Below are 15948 nucleotides of genomic sequence, written 5' to 3'. Positions count from 1 at the left end.
TGAACATCTTTTCTATGAATACTGGTATCTATTAAGTTCTCCTTCCTTTATGTCTCGACATCCAGAAAAGTTATTTTATTATTAGAACTGGTCATTTTAAACTTCAAAAAACTAGTGGTATTGTCCAGGTAATTCACATATTCAATCATACTTTCCTCTGTGCCATCCCAAATTAGAAAACACTCATCAACAAATTGTTGATAGAAGAAGATTTTTTTTTGTTCATATTATTATTATCACTGTAAATAAATTCCTTTTCACATTGATGTAGGACTAAGTTAGCATAAGTATTGGCCATAGGCATACCCATGCCCACTCCTGCTACTTGCAAAAATGGCTCATTATCAAATAAGAGAACATTTTTAGTTAGTACAACTTCTAATGAGCCATTTTTACAGAGGGAGGTTAGTACTGGAGGTTATATTATATGACTGAGAAAATAGTGGGACAGATGGATCCTTGAGGGGGAATAGATCTGAAGGTTACACAGCATTATTTAAGTAACATAAAATGGACAGATCCCTGAAGGAGATCAGCACTGAGGCTGGCTAGTACCAGATCAAGAGATGCTGCAGATAGAAGGGACCCACGCCATGTAGGACTAGAAATACTAGTACAAAACCTTTATAGATGACACACTGACATATGGACATATGGGCAGTTAGTGAAGTCCCTGAAGATCCAGTACAAAATGGTGGTGCCTATACAGCCCAGTAAGTAGTTAAGCTGCAGAGGTTTGTAACTACTGAAGGAGGGAAAACTCTGTCCAAATTTCACAGGTAGAGGACTTTACAGTAATCAAACCAGAAGCAGACTAGGGGACATGCCACAGTTAGGAGAGCTGAGGATGGGATGAGGTATGCTAGGTTTAGTAACTGGCTGACTCAAATATAATAGTAACAACAACACCGACAACAACAATAATAATAACAGTAATAATAATAAACATTTCATAATCGTCTAGTCAGGCCTTCATTCTTGTAATTGGGTTGCACTTTCCAACAAATTGGTCTTCCAGAAAGTATTTCCACACAAAAAGGAGCAGACAGAATTGTTAAAATATAGCCTTACCCTTTGCTTTTACATAGAAATTATACTTTGAAGTTCCAACTGTACACTTGTAAATGTTTGCTCTAGTTTCACTCAGGTTAGGAATGTTCAGAAGTTCTTTCTCGGCCCCTTTATGATCCCATATGCCAGTTGGATTAGATGCATCTGCACAAGTGAGTTGCAGTTTTGTGCCACTAATAACGGGACTAACTAGAAAAAAACAGAAAAAGTCAATATAAAACAGTTACTACCATAAGTATGTTCAATGTCAAATCTAACACTATGAGCACTGTGTGTGTGTGTGTGTGTGTGTGTGTGTGTGTGTGTGTGTGTGTGTGTGTGTGTGTGTGTGTGTGTGTGTGTGTGTGTGTGTGTGTTTGTGTGTTGGCATATTAATTATTGCTAAAATTCGCTATCATTACACCTAGATCAGATGTATATTAATACTGTTTTCATGATTAGCTTTACACAGGAAAGCAAAGAACTGAATGAAACAACTTGCTGTTGAAAATGTAGACTTCCTACTGGTCCTTTTGTAAGCACCTTTTGAATTATCATAATTTATTGGTAGTGGTGCTCAATGTAGCAATAATGCGACTGTTCTTGGACAGACTCAGAAATACAAATAAGGAACTACAGGACAATTTCGTAAAGATAAAGCGAGGTGGTGATGTGCTGTCTGCAAAGTATCCAAGTATTAATGAAAACATTAACGCTATATAGCTGGCGAGTCCCCAAGTGTATTTATTCAGAAATAGTACAAGGGTGGCACTACTGTTTTGTTTTTCACATGTCTTACCTACTGGTAGGACAGTCTTTTGTGTTGTGATCGCACCGGCTTTTGGCAGTTACTTTTCTTGCTGTCACTAGTGTCTTTGTCCACTGTTGTGCTTCCCCTGGCAACTCAACATTTCCATTTACCAGGCGGTTCCCAATCATTTAGTAAAACAATACATTTAGGCACCTATCATTCCCTGCTAATGGAAGGCACAGTGTTATTCAGTCAGTTTCTTTATATCAGTGGGATGGCCTTGTAGCTGTAGGCAGGTCTACTGTCACTGGTCAATGAAAATGTATTTTACTCCTCTAATTATTGGGGAGGGTAAGAACATGCTGTGACATCATACTCCACTGATACACTTAACATAGGATGTTTGCTGTGTGCTCCTCAAAAGCTAAGTGAAAAAGGGTCCCACAAAATAAGAAAGCCAAACAAAGATACTTTTCAACTGGTCAGTTGATGCTCAGAGTGTAGCATGGCTCTTCATTTATTTTCAATTCACAAATAAAAAACAACATGAATACATATTACTAAAGTTACCAAGGTTAAGCTACAGACTAGCACAGTTTTTTCCCTATGGCTTGAGAAGAGCAATTGGTGCTGGTCAGAGCCATGGTGCAGTAGGATAAAGCCCTAACTACATCCATGGTTACCCAGGTTCAGTTAGAAGCTTATGTGTCTGAGGTGCTGGCAGGGAGGCATGGTGTAGAGGGATAAAGCCCTAACTACATCCATGGTGACCCAGGTTCAATTAGCAGCTTAGGTGTCTGAGCTGCTGGCAGGGGAGGCATGGGCATGCCTCTCCTGTGTGAGGGGGAGGGGGTGATGTTCAATGCTGTGCTCCCTGATGGGAGGCATAGTCCATGAAGAGGGGATTATGATTGCAGAATAGACATATAGGAAAGGGGATAGACAAGAGGGTAGGACATAACAAAACAAAAGGAAATCCCTTTTGCTGGTGAGAATTCCCAGGATACCCTTAAGTTCCATGCTGGCCCCAGTTGAAGAAAAATCAGTGTTAGACTGGGGAATGAAGGAAGGGGATGATAGACCTGGTGACTGGGATAGAAGACTGGAAAAGAATGAAGCAAGGGGAAAGGGAACAAAACAAAACAGTTATTGGCATTTGGTATTACGCTACTTAAGCTGGAATATGTTTGACTTCTTATTGTTCTAAACTTCTTTCAGAAATAATGCTTAATAGAACTTTCAGGAATTCGGCTACATGCAGCACAGCTATAGGAAGCACACCACATTTCCTAACATGTACAATCTTGCACAGATTTCCTTATAAGACCACATTTCTCAGGGTATTTCAAAATAGCTCCCAGTTTCAAGGATTAACTGTTGAGTTCTACTAAGTCACGTCAGGAAACAGAGTACTAAATGTAATTTTAATAAAAAAACACCAAAAATGAAAAATGTTCAGTCTGAGTCACTTCTAATTGTACTGAGACATTACTGCTCAGTCTCTGCCAGTCTGTAAAGAAGCAGAAGTTAGCATACACTAACATCAGATTTCATCAGTTGTCAAAGTATGCATAAACCATCCTTCAAGACCATTTTAACAGTGCAAAATGGGGCCCTGTTTTCCAGAATTATTACCTAAATTCTGTTATTGACTTAAATTTCAGACTAATCACTTTGAATGTCGTATAATGCCTACTGTAATGAAATCACATCTGGTAGGGGGTTGCAGCTGTCACAGGTGAGTGGACTTTATCCTAAAGTATACAACAATAAAGAAATTAAATTATGTGTGATATGTTTCCTGGTTCTTTCAAAGGTAATATCTATTTTAAATAAATGAATGCAAGAGGAAAATACAATCTCAAATTCATAGAAATCCTAAGGAAGTTTTGAGAAGAATCAAGTGCCTGGTTGCTAGAACAACAAGGTTATGTAAAACAACAACCTTGACTCCATTTAGTCCTTTTTCTACTGCTGCTAATGCGCTTAGCTGTAAAAATAAGATTGGCAAATATCTCTTACATAAATTGTTCCACTTTATTTCCTTCAGTCCTAATATCCTATCTGGTAGCACTGATTCTGACACAGATGACGAAAGACAATTGTTTCTGGTCACAGTGACTAGTTCTGAAAGATTAATTCCTTTCTATGTCTTATTTTTAAAAATGGTAAAAGGTCTCTGCTAAGCAGTTAGCAAAGTTATATACTTCCTTCCTAAACCAAAATTATTCAAAACACTGGTGTAAGAACAAATTAAAGCCAAACTATCTAAATATAGAGCTTCATTGCGTGATATTTCTTCCAGCCCATTTATAGTACTCTGACTTTTCTATCTTGCCCCTTTATGACTCTGCCATTCAGAATATATGGACAGGAGCTTTTTGTGATGTACATTTCACAGACCTGGCCGTCATCACTGGTTAGATTCTTGTATGTAGCTTCCAATCAAGAGAGTTTGAGTCTGAAATGTGCCAGTGATTTGAAGACAGTTATGATTACAGAATACTCAGAATCAGGCTTATATGTTAAGATGTATTCTGGCAAAACCCAAAAATTTGGTTTCAGTCATCCAGTCTTCTTCTGCTGCTGCTGGACTTATTCAAATGGATCTCTGGGAAAATTTATGATGGTATATAACTGGCTTAAGCAAAGGCAATTCACTGCAAACTTAAGTAAAATCAAATGTATTGCTTCATGTTGGACTGTAGTACTGAGGATCTTGTTTTATATAACATGCACCTTCTTGGATCTGCCGCTGCTAGAACTGTGTGAGTAGAAATGTGCTAGCATCTGGGGCTCTTCTTTGATCTCCCAAACTCATCCAAACCCCATAATAATCACCTTCCATCTAAACCAACCAAAACAATCAGATCACATTACAAATTCAGCAAATGGTTTGCACCTGAAACCAGAGAAGACATAGAGAACTGAGTATGCAGTACAGCAGGCATGCACATTATTAGCGCTTCTTCTTCTGTCTCTAATTTTGCACCACTGTAAACACTGCAGGTGCACATCTATAAATGTATCCTCCTAATCATTATGTATGAGCAGCACTGCAATCTGTCTGACAAGGTATACTGGCTTGCTGTCATGGAAAGGGTGCATCTGACACTTTTTGTACTTATTTACAAGCTCCATTTTATGGGGAAAATGGTCTTCTGTGTTGGTGTAGTTTTACTGTTTTTTTTTTTTTGCAAAAAATAATGGCATTTGAGAAGTAAACAGTGAACTGTAATTATATTGCTCCCTGGATAAACTGATTGCTCAAACAGAGTGCTGTGTTCAAGTCTTAGGATCTAATGGAATTATAATCCTTATTGCTTGAAATAAACTCATTTGTAATTGTAATGTTACTTCTCTCTTTATCTGCACAGACTGTTCAAACTGAGTTTTCAGCTCTTTGGGATTTATTCCTTTTATTTTGCTTATTATGGGAAATATTTTTCTAGTTTAACATAGCTAGTTAGGCTGTACAAGGTAGAGTCCCTGCTACTCTTGGGGTTTCGTGTTGACTTGCTGATGGAAATTTCAATGAGTGAAAATATTGCAAAGCTAAGTCACTGAAGGTCACTTTCATTAAACCTCAAAGTATATTTATTTGCAAGGACCTCCTGCATCACCATGTGAAAGCATATTCCCAAACTTATATATGTTACTATCTTGCGCTGCTAGTATTACCTTAATCATTTCTACGTTGGATCCTGATTGACATAAGGTTGCTCCAGGATTTTTCTGTATTTGTAACTATATGTATGCCTTTTCTACATTTCTGGCCTTCTCATTTGATCCTTCTCCTTATATTCTTTCTTTTGTTTATTTTGGCACATTTAGTTGTTGCCTGATTGACTGCTTCCAGTTTAGTTTCCGTTCCTGCTTGACACCAATATGTTTCTGCTAAAATAAGCAGGGAAGTCATCTTAAATTTGTTCTCTTTACGTTTCAGAATTTTAACTAGGTTTGGATCTGGTGAGGTCAGCAGATATGTATCTACAACTGCAGATCTATACATGTAATCAGTTTTAAGGAGGCCGATACCTCCTTCTGAATAAGGAATATATAATCTTGGCATACACTGATTTGATAAGCATGAAGCATTTTTCTTGTTTTCCTGTGCAACTGATCCAATGGCTACTGTAAGTTAGAACAGGAGGAGCAAATTGGTTTATAGCTTGGACTTTCTTCCAGGATGTCAGAGCCATTTTCAATATAAACGTTAGTGTTCTAAAATATTCATTATTAAGTTTTGTTCGCATTTGTTCATGTGTTATTGTCAATTCTTCATCAGTTCCCAAATATTTATACAATCCCTCCTGCTTAAGTCCCTTTATATCACATTCCTGCCCCAGACTGATATTTTCTTGATGCTGCAGCTTTCTTGCTTTAAAAGTTGCTTTTGCACATTTAGCAAGACCAAATGACATTCTTATTTCATCTAAGAAAGATTTGACAGCTTCCAGTTGTGCTTCAAGCTCCTCATCTGATGAGTTTTAGAGTTTTAATCATACATAAAAAGAAGATGAGAAGTCTTTTAACTTTATTGTTGTCTGTAAGCCAAATTGTAACCATGAGCTAATCTATTAAGCTGACAGCTTAATCAGTTAAGGGCAAGATAAAAGAGCAGCTGTGACAAAGAGTCACCCTTAAATATCCTCCTTTGAATTTTTATCGCTGGGATTAGTTTCTACTTTATCATGGCTTAGCTGCAAAGTGGTTTGCCACTGTTTCATGACCACTGTAATTTAATTGATCAATGTAGGGTGTATCTCATATATCTGCAAATACTCCTTTATCCATGAATGTGGGATGCTGTCAAATCCTTTTTTGTAATCTTTCCATGCCGTACTTAGATTATTGCTCTTTTTAAAATTCTCCATAGGTTCATAGGTAGGTACTAGGCTATTGGCCCTAGGGCCTATATAAGCCAAGCCAAGAGGTACCCTGACTTTCGCCACCCAAGAAAATTATTTTCCTGTGCCACTGTCGAGCAGAGCCACAGAGGTGATCCTCGGGGTGAATTTCCTATCTCCCATCCAATCATCAAGATTTTTCTTGAAGACTGCTAATGAGAAGCTTTGTTTGATATAGAGAGGTAGTTTGTTCCAGAGTATAGGAAGTCTCTGGGACAGGAATCTAGCCCTCCAGCATGTTCTGTTTATTGTGGTGACAAGGTTTAAGTCCCTAGAGCGTGTAGCTCGGGGGGATTGGGATTTCTTTAAGTGGAGCATGTCCAAAACCTCTAGGTTTGACATAGCTTTGTGTGTTAGGCAGAGATTGCTTATGAGTAGGCGATATGCGATGGAGTAAAGCTACAGTTTTTTGAGACGGTCTGCGTAGGGCATCTGTTTGAGGCCGGTAATCCTCTTTGTGAGGTATTTCTGCGGCCTTTCTAGTTGTTGTAGATGTCTTGTGAGGTACATACCAAAAGGGGCATTGTACTCTATAATGGGTCTAATGAGTGACGAGTAGAGGGGAACAATGACCTCTTTTTTCCTGGATGAGAAACCTTTTGTGATGAGGTGTGCCCCATAGAAAGATTTCCTGACTACTGTGGCAATGTTATTATCAAAGGAGAGACTACTGTCCACCTGTGTCCCAAGGTCTCTTATCACACTTTCAGTGTTAAGTAGACTACCACCTATGTGGTAGTTCATGGGTACAGAGTTTTTACCAAAAGGGATGACAATGCACTTTTTGGCATTGAGATTGAAGCCATGGCTTTGACACCAGGTATCTGTCTCAGCGAGACCCTTTTGTAGGATGTCCACATCTTTTGGAGTTTGCAGTCATCTGCAAGCTTCATTAGCCAAAGACCTTCTGTGTTAGCCTGTACTTCAGAGAAGTAGATACCAAACAGGAGAGGACCCAGGACTTAACCCTGTGGTACTCCACTTGTCCCTGGTCTGAAGTTGGATTTCAAGTCTGCTACTTTTACAGTGTGGGTCCTGTCAGTGAGCCAGTTGGCAACCCATCTTATGACATAGGGATTTATACCTAGTTTAGTGAGTTTATCTATAATTCCAGAATGGGGGATGGTGTCGAAACCCTTGGCGAGATCAAGATAGGCTGTGTGAACCACCTTACCCTCATCTACGGCTTTGGTGACCACTTCAAAGAAGTCTATTAGGTTTAGGAGACATGATCTGCCTTTTACAAACCCGAACTGGGTGGGATCCAGAGTTTGGAGATTACCAATGTTATTGTTTATAAGTTTCATGATGATACGTTCCATAGCCTTTCAGACCAGGCTCATCAGGCTAATGGGGCGGTAGTTTCCAGGGTCCTTGGTGGCTCCCCCTTTGTAGAGTGGGATAACCCATGCTGTGCGCCATTCAGTGGGCACATAGCCTGAGGTGAGGCTATGATTGAACATGGTACTTAGGCGGGGTGCCAGTTCGTTCTGTAGTTCATGTAGAACGCAGCCTGGGATGTTGTCAGGTCCCATGGATGCTGTGTTCTTGGCTTTGGAGAGTGTGTTTTTTACCTGTGCAGCCGTGACTACAGGAACTTTGCATTCTTCTGCAGAGATGGGCCCTTTAGTGGATGAGAGGGGGGGTAAAGTTAGCACTGAACCGATCTGCCAGGATGTTGGCAATATCAGTTGGTTCTGTATATTTAGTGCCATTGTGCTGTAACTCAGAGCAGATCTGAGTGTTGCCATTGAGATTCTTGACATAGCTATAGAATGCTTTGTGGTTGTCTTTAGAGTCAGTGGTGATTTTGTTTTCGTAACTAGCTTTGGAGGATTTTATGAGGAATCTCAGCTTCTTACTGAGGCTGACCAGGGAGTTCCTCCAATCAAGGGATTTTACTCTCTTTTGCAACAGTTTCTTTCTCCTGTTGTAGAGTTTGTTTATGGCAGGGGACCACCAGATTGGCTTCCTTTTTTTTGGTGGATAGCATCTTGGTTCTTTTAGGGATTGCACGATCCATGCATTCATGTAAGTGCTTATAAACTGCATTTGTGTAGGATTCAGCAGTTATACCTCTACTGTCTGTCAGCATGGGTGTCGTGAAGTTTGCCACTTCTGTCTTAAGAAGCGTGAAGTTGGCTTTGGAGATATTTTTTATGGTGGTTTCCCTAATGGGGGTGGGGGAGGGATGTGGATGTCTAGGGTGATTAGCTTGTGGTCGGATCTGACCAACGAGGAATTGACCTCTGGTGTGGAGCACCAGTTGCCCATGTTGGTAATAACCAGGTCTAGGATATTGCTGCCCCTGGTGGGGGTGTGGATAAGTTGATCCAGGGAGTTGGAATTTATGAATTCCAGAAAACGTTGAGCACAAGAGTTGGTACATGAGTAGTTTTCCCAGTTAATGGTGGGGTAGTTGAAATCACCCATTATTAGGGTGTTAGGTTGTACTCTAATATTTTCCAGTGTATCAAGAAATGAGGAGTGGGAATCCTGGGGCATGGTGGGGATCTGTAGCAAGCTACAATTTGGATTATGGTCTTGCCCAAAGTTAGTTGCACTTGGATAATCTCGGATGCATTATGCTGAGCAACTAGCCTGGAGGTGTGGATATCCTTAATGAATATGGACACGCCTCTGCCTTTAGTGTTTCAGTCCAGGTTAGGTGGCAGAAAGTTGTGGTATGAATTACAACCTGGCAATACAGGGGTACTCTCTGGAGCCCTGAACCAGGTCTCTGTCACTGCACAGATGTCAATGTTCTCCATTTTAAGGAGTGCCTTGAGTGAGTGCATTTTGAGGTTTAGACTTCTAGCATTGAGTAGCAATACCCTCAGATTCTGCTTGCTTGCACCTGTTACAGTGGTGAATTTGTCATTTGAACCTTGCTTAAAAAAGGCACTATTGGGGTGGCTAGAGCCTTAGCCAGTATCCGGAATCCCTGGGGTGACAGGTGCAGGCCATCTCTGGTAAAGCATCATGGTTTGTCGATCATGTCATCCCAGGCAGACAGATACTGGATCCCCTTAGAATGACACCAGAAGCTTAGCCAATTGTTGAAGTCAATCATTTTGTCCTTGTACTGTGGTATCGTTCTGGGTGATGGCAGGATGCTACTCAGGGCTAGGGTCATTCCTGCCTGGGCTACAAGATCGGACAGCTCCTCCATGTCCCTTTTCATGTAGTCCAGGGAGGTACATCTCAGGTCATTCACACCAACATGGACAATGACAGAGTCATATTTGTACTTGTGGAGTGACCTGAGTGCATGTGTTATGTGGCGGATCCTGGCACCCGACAGGTAGCTGACAGTAACTTTCTCCTTGTTTAGCCTGGTAAGTGGAACATCAGTGTGCCTGACTATGGAGTCACCTAAGACTAGAGCGTTGGGTATGTTGTTATGCCTTATGGGCTGTGGTTGAGTGGCACACCGAGTTTGTGGGCTATATGTCATTTGGGTTGTGTTGGGGGGGGTTGAGATTGCTTGTGTTTCTGCTTTGGAGGTCCCTGTTGCTTGGGCAGGTTTTTACTGAGAGCCTCCGTGAATGTAGGTGTGTGTTTTGTGTTTCTATGTGTGTGTTTTGGTGGTGTAAATTTTGAAGGAGTATGTGATGAGTGTGGTGTGGTGCAAGTGTTTACCTTCTCCTCTTGACTGTCTAGTCCAGTCTTGGGTGAAGAGAGCTTTGCTTCCATTTTGGCTATATAAGTGCATCTCTCACAGGTTGTAGTGTTAGGTGGTAGGAGGAGTGGGTTGTCTGTGTACATGAGGTAATTGCTGCATTGCCCCAAGATGCCCAGATTCATCAGGTAGACAGGAAAAAACACCGGGAGCTGACCCTTAGACATGCCTGTATAGATGCTTATTTGTTAAGTACTAGAAACTGTTTTCCTCTAGACAAGTGAGGAAAGTTGAGTGCTGTAGTAATTTGTAGCTTATTTAGTGCTTACAATGAGTTCTGAACAAGTGTTGAGCTCAAAGAAACAGACTTGAGTGCTGAAACAAGAAAACTGTCTAGTTCTAAGAAACAAAATTAATCTAGAAGGCTTCCCTCCAACACAGAAAGGCTTGGAGGCTCAGAAGCCCACAAACAGTCCTGGACACAGCAAATCTGTATCCAGACTAGACTACCAACAGGAAAGGCAGGAAACAAGCTTAGAATTTTTTTTTTTTTTTTAGGTGGAAAGAGAGAAGGGAGGAGCAGAAACTAAGTAGATTGGCCTTCTCAAATGTTCTCCCTGTATTAGGTGGAATGAGGTAATAACACTAGACTGGGAGGAGTGTCCCAGATCAAATTTACAGTAGGGGCGGGCAACTGCAAAGCCACCAACTATAACAACAGCATACAAATAGGGAAGGAGGGTGGGAAGCAAACTGCAGAAATGTTTCTCACAGCAGAAAAGCAGCAGTGAGCCTTCAATTGAAAGTTTTTAGCAGATAAAGGAGCCTCTAGAGAAAGCTTTTAACTGCAAACAAGTTATATGACACTCTCCTTGGCAGGAGATCAGAATCAAACAACCCAAACAGATGCTTAATAAAGTGAACATTTTCCAGTTAATACCTCACACACAGTGAAACTAGCTAGAAAAGTATGCAGTAGACAAAGTGCTATAAATAACTGGAAAAAATAAGCAAAGAAACAGGATACTTAATGTTATGTAGTACAGATCTGAGTTTGCTCAGTGTCCTTCATTCGATTAGCTCAGTGTGAAATGGCAGAAACACTCACAAACTTAACTTCTTAGGTAACAGAAAGTTGAAACCTGAGACAACTTTAAAAAAGAGCTCAAAAAAACCAATGAGGTGCTTACTCTAAGCTGTAGTCCAGATGACCCCAGTCAGCCAATGACCCTAAACAATCCTTTCTCACTGAAATGCCTAATGGCTTTGGCTAAACCAAGATGTCCTTGAACATGTGCTCAGACACACAGCCGCCACAAACACTAGGCCGAAACACAAGCCTGAATATGTACAATGCTACAAATATCCACACTACTTAGGTACAACAAACTGCAGAAATGTTTTTCACAGCAGAAAAGCAGAAGTGAGCCTTTAAATGAAAGTTTTAAACAGATAAAGGAGCCTCTAGAGAAAGCTTTTAACTGCAAACAAGTTATATGACACTCTCCTTGGCAGGAGATCAGAATCAAACAACCCAAACAGATGCTTAATAAAAGTGGACAATTTCCAGTTAATACCTCACACACAGTGAAACTAGCTAGAAAAGTACGCAGTAGACAAAGTGCTATAAATAACTCGAAAAAATAAGCAAAAAACCAGGATACTTAATGTTATAGATCTGAGTTTGCTCAATGTCCTTCCTTTGATAAGCTCAGTGTGAAACTACATAATGGAATGGATGCTGTCAGAGTTTATAGTCATTTAAAGAAATACAATCATGGCAACTGAAAAAAGGGTAACAAAAGAAAATCATATGGTTTAACAACAAATGATCCTTTGTTCCATATGATTTTCTTTTGTTACCCTTTTTTCAACTGCCATTATTGAATTTCTTTAAATGACTATAAACTCTGACAAGTTATTGCTCTATAGTTCTTAGGATAGCTTGCAGGTTCAGTCTTAAGGAGGAGTATCATTTTTCCTGTTGTTAACCAGGTTGGTGTCTGTTCAGGATGTGTGTATAATTAGTTCTTACTTAGGACTAAATTTTCATGTAAAGATGTCAATACCTTTAGCCAGAAGATAGGTACTGCATCTGGGCCTGAGATTTTCCAGTTAGGAACTTTTCTTAATTTTGTTTCAATTTCTCTACCCATTACTTCATCTAATTTCATATCCTGTACATTTGAACTTCTTATTGTTTTTTTTTCTTCTTCTGTCCACTCAGCATCTTTGTTACATTCCACAGGGTCTTTATAGATATTTCTCCAAAAATGTGTCTATTTCTTCTTTTTTTGGTAATGTTTCTATTCCTTTTGCTTTGTTTCTCAGTTCTCTATAAAACTTTTTTGAGTCATTGATGAATTAAGCAATAACTGATGACGTGGTGTGGTATACTGAAGATTTCGCCCACGTGGAGATTAAACAAAGGCAACCGTGGGTAAATCTTCAATATATCACAACCACGGAGTCGGTTATTGCTATTATACAATGACATCATTTAAGAAAAAAAAGTACTTTTCTTAAATAATGTCTTTGTATAACGGCGGATTGCTGTTCTTCTGCTGGTTGTGGTATACTGATTCTGCGTTTTGATGTACTACGCATGCGTATGGGACTTGCATTCCCACGCAAACCCAGTACATCAAGGCTTTGAAACTGAAGCAACGGAGAAAAGAAAGTCTCCGTTGCTCCGTTTTCTCTCTTTTTTTTTTATTGTAAAAAAAAAAGGTTTTGGGGCAGTTTATACCAATGGAAAAAAGTCCGGGCGACCGGACCTTTTTCCGTTGGTATATTGTGGGATTTACAATGGGCATGCTGGTTGGGCTGGCCAATCAGCGTGCACGTTTTAGAATATTAATAGGGAGACATTGTATAATTGCTTATTTTGTACTTTCCCTTCATATTTATCTACATATCTTCTGCGTTTTTCTGCCTGTGCTGATATCTTTAGTTTATTATTTGCAATAGTGTATGATAGATCCTGGTCTGTTCTAATACTGCATGTTGTTTTTATCACATCTATCTTTCCAAGTATTTTAGTTGATCTGTTCCCTGTTCTACATTCTTCTAACAGTGACACTTACAGTTTTCACTATTCAATACTTCCATGATGGCATTTGATTTCTTCCCTTCCTTTCACTTATTGCCTTGAATTTTTGTGGTAAGACATTATCTGTTATTAATTTAGCTGCACAGTAATATATCGTATTTACTTCTGTTATATCACATGAGTTTCTGTTAACAGTCTTGATTACTGTGTTCATCTGTCTTATCAGACTTCTAACATTTTGTGTCTTAATGACTTTCTGTAACCTTTTTCTTTCATTGATCTTAATATGTCTATCCATCTCTGTTAAATCAAACAACTCCTCCCTTAGTCTTTTTCTTCTAAACTGAAGGCACCTTGTTCATTCTCTGTTTTCTGTGAGCATTCTACAAAAAGTTCCAGAATACCTTCCTGTGGCATATTCTCTTGATCTGCATCCTGCATCATCCATTGCTCTTTCATATGAAGTTTCAGAGTTCCTCCCTAAACCAGTTCAAGTGTAACTTGGACAATTGGATGAGGAACAGGAAATTTATCCCTGGTTTGGCAGCTATGTTTCTAATGGACACATGCAACCTGTAAATAGTACATCTCCTAGGCCCCTGCTTGTAAATATTTCATCTCCCAAACCCCTTCTTACATGTGTCAAGTGTATCAGAACTTGTCAGAGATTTTGGATGCATGGGTAGGCTTAAAAAGGTCCTTGTGGTCATTAGCCTAATACACACATATGAAACCATGAACTCGATGGTCACAAAATATTGGGAAGAAGTGCAAACGCCACTACAACTGAAAAATGGCTTTCACTGCAATTACCGTGTGATATCTGAACTCAGTGAAAGTACCTTTATACACCTGTCTGGCTCGCATTTATTGGTTTACTCTTGCTGGATTTAGGTTCAGATTGTATGCCTCATGTCTGGTTCATGACGGAAAAGAAACTGATATATATGCCTGCCATTCCAGTTGTCAGATTTACATGTATATATGGCTTATATCATAACTTGTATAACTGTGTTTCCACAATGTATTCTGAAAGCACTACTACACACACATGGAATGTTATACTTTCTGCCAGTTCCTTGCTATACCGCATCAATATAAAAGACATTTTGAATATTTACTGAAATATTTGACACCTGGTCAATAGCAGATGTCAAGTTTCAAAGCTGTGAATATTCAACTGATAAACAGTCTGTGGCTGAAAGCATCAAGCTTTGGATAATGTTGTTGATAAAGCTTGTAAAACAGAAGCACTTCTATGTACTCGCTGTATAAATTGTATATTGGGTGTGGTTGTGACTTGTAACTCTTCTCCTGGTAAATGCCTCCAAATTAAAATTGAAATCAAATTATGATTCCAAAGGATGTGGCATATATAGTTTCTGGGTTTCAGCTGAATATTCAAAGCACATAGCATTTGCCTTTCTGATTTACCATTACTCTTAAACTCCTTTGACTTGATTTACTTTTCCTAACTGTAATCTGGAATCCCCTTATTTTCATGTTTGCAGTGCCAATAATTTAATTCTGTATGGTTTTAGATATGGTGTCACATTGTCCATCTTCGTGTCAGACCCATAATACAAGTGCAAGTAATATCTCTGTAATTCTTTAATACTATTAACATCTGAGGAAAATAGCATTTACTCCTACTACAAATTCAATACAACTTACTTGGACTAATTGCTTCAGCTGCACCTGCAAAAACAAACCACAACAGAAATTAGTTCCTACTTTTTGTTACTGCGATATTGTATGCAGATGCTAAAGGCAAACTGTGTCTATCTGTACAGGTAGATAAACGAGAATAACTGTTCCACCACTTTTCACTCCTTGTTAAGAGGCCTTTGACTCTGAAGGACCTGTGCAAACCCAAAATACAGTAAAGTGTTATTAATTAAAATGTAAACTGACGATTTTATGTTCTAGACAAAGGTTTTCTAGCCAAATATATAGAAATCCATCACAATGTCAGGGCTAATAAATTGAAACACAATTTTATGCTTATATGAATTAAAACATTAAGAATGATGTTATTTATTAATCACAATCTGGTAGATCTTATTAGTCCAAAGAATGTAGTACAGGAGAGTCAGAAGGGGTAAGCCTCAGACAAAATACATATACTTGGATGTTACTAGTGAAGAATGACAAACAAGTACATACAGCACAGAAGGAACTCAAGCTATTGCTTCACTGAACTGGTAACCCAAATAATTCAACATGTCATGTAACACAAACTACAGGTATCTAATGAAAAAACAGGCACTGTGTGTATAATCATATATGCTGGACCTAAGGAAATATTATTAAATACACACAGTAAAGACTGCAGGTATTATGTCAGAATAACTAACAACCAGACAGTACTATATGAGGAGATGAATCTCAGACAGCATACCCTATGTTCCTACCTCAATGAGGTGTAGGCAGCAATGGCGAAAAGAAAACAGAGTCTGAGTTTAACAGACTAGGATAATTATATCAATGTCATGAAATAGGGTGCTCCATTAGTCCCAGGGAATCTATTTCTTGGCTTTATTTGAAAAAAAGATATTTAGAA

General features: G+C 39.2%; 1 protein-coding gene across 2 annotated transcripts in view; it reads right to left on the bottom strand.

The window, feature by feature from the left end:
• The window catches only part of CD3E (CD3e molecule), a 144092-nt gene that overhangs the window by 91414 nt on the left and 36730 nt on the right, over positions 1 to 15948 (bottom strand). For both annotated transcript variants that reach the window (XM_044080888.1, XM_044080889.1), the window contains exons 3-4: positions 15060 to 15083; positions 1072 to 1260 (exon numbers count right to left, since the gene is read on the bottom strand). In XM_044080888.1, coding sequence (XP_043936823.1) covers positions 1072 to 1260; positions 15060 to 15083 — 213 coding nt within the window. The remainder of the gene's footprint in view (positions 1 to 1071; positions 1261 to 15059; positions 15084 to 15948) is intronic.

Source organism: Protopterus annectens, chromosome 8.part0, assembly GCF_019279795.1.
Source record: "Protopterus annectens isolate FY-2018-M chromosome 8.part0, PAN1.0, whole genome shotgun sequence".
NCBI classification, from domain to species: Eukaryota; Metazoa; Chordata; order Ceratodontiformes; family Protopteridae; genus Protopterus; species Protopterus annectens.
The sequence above is the reverse complement of the archived record's forward strand: the minus strand, read 5'-3'. Positions and strand labels throughout refer to the sequence as shown.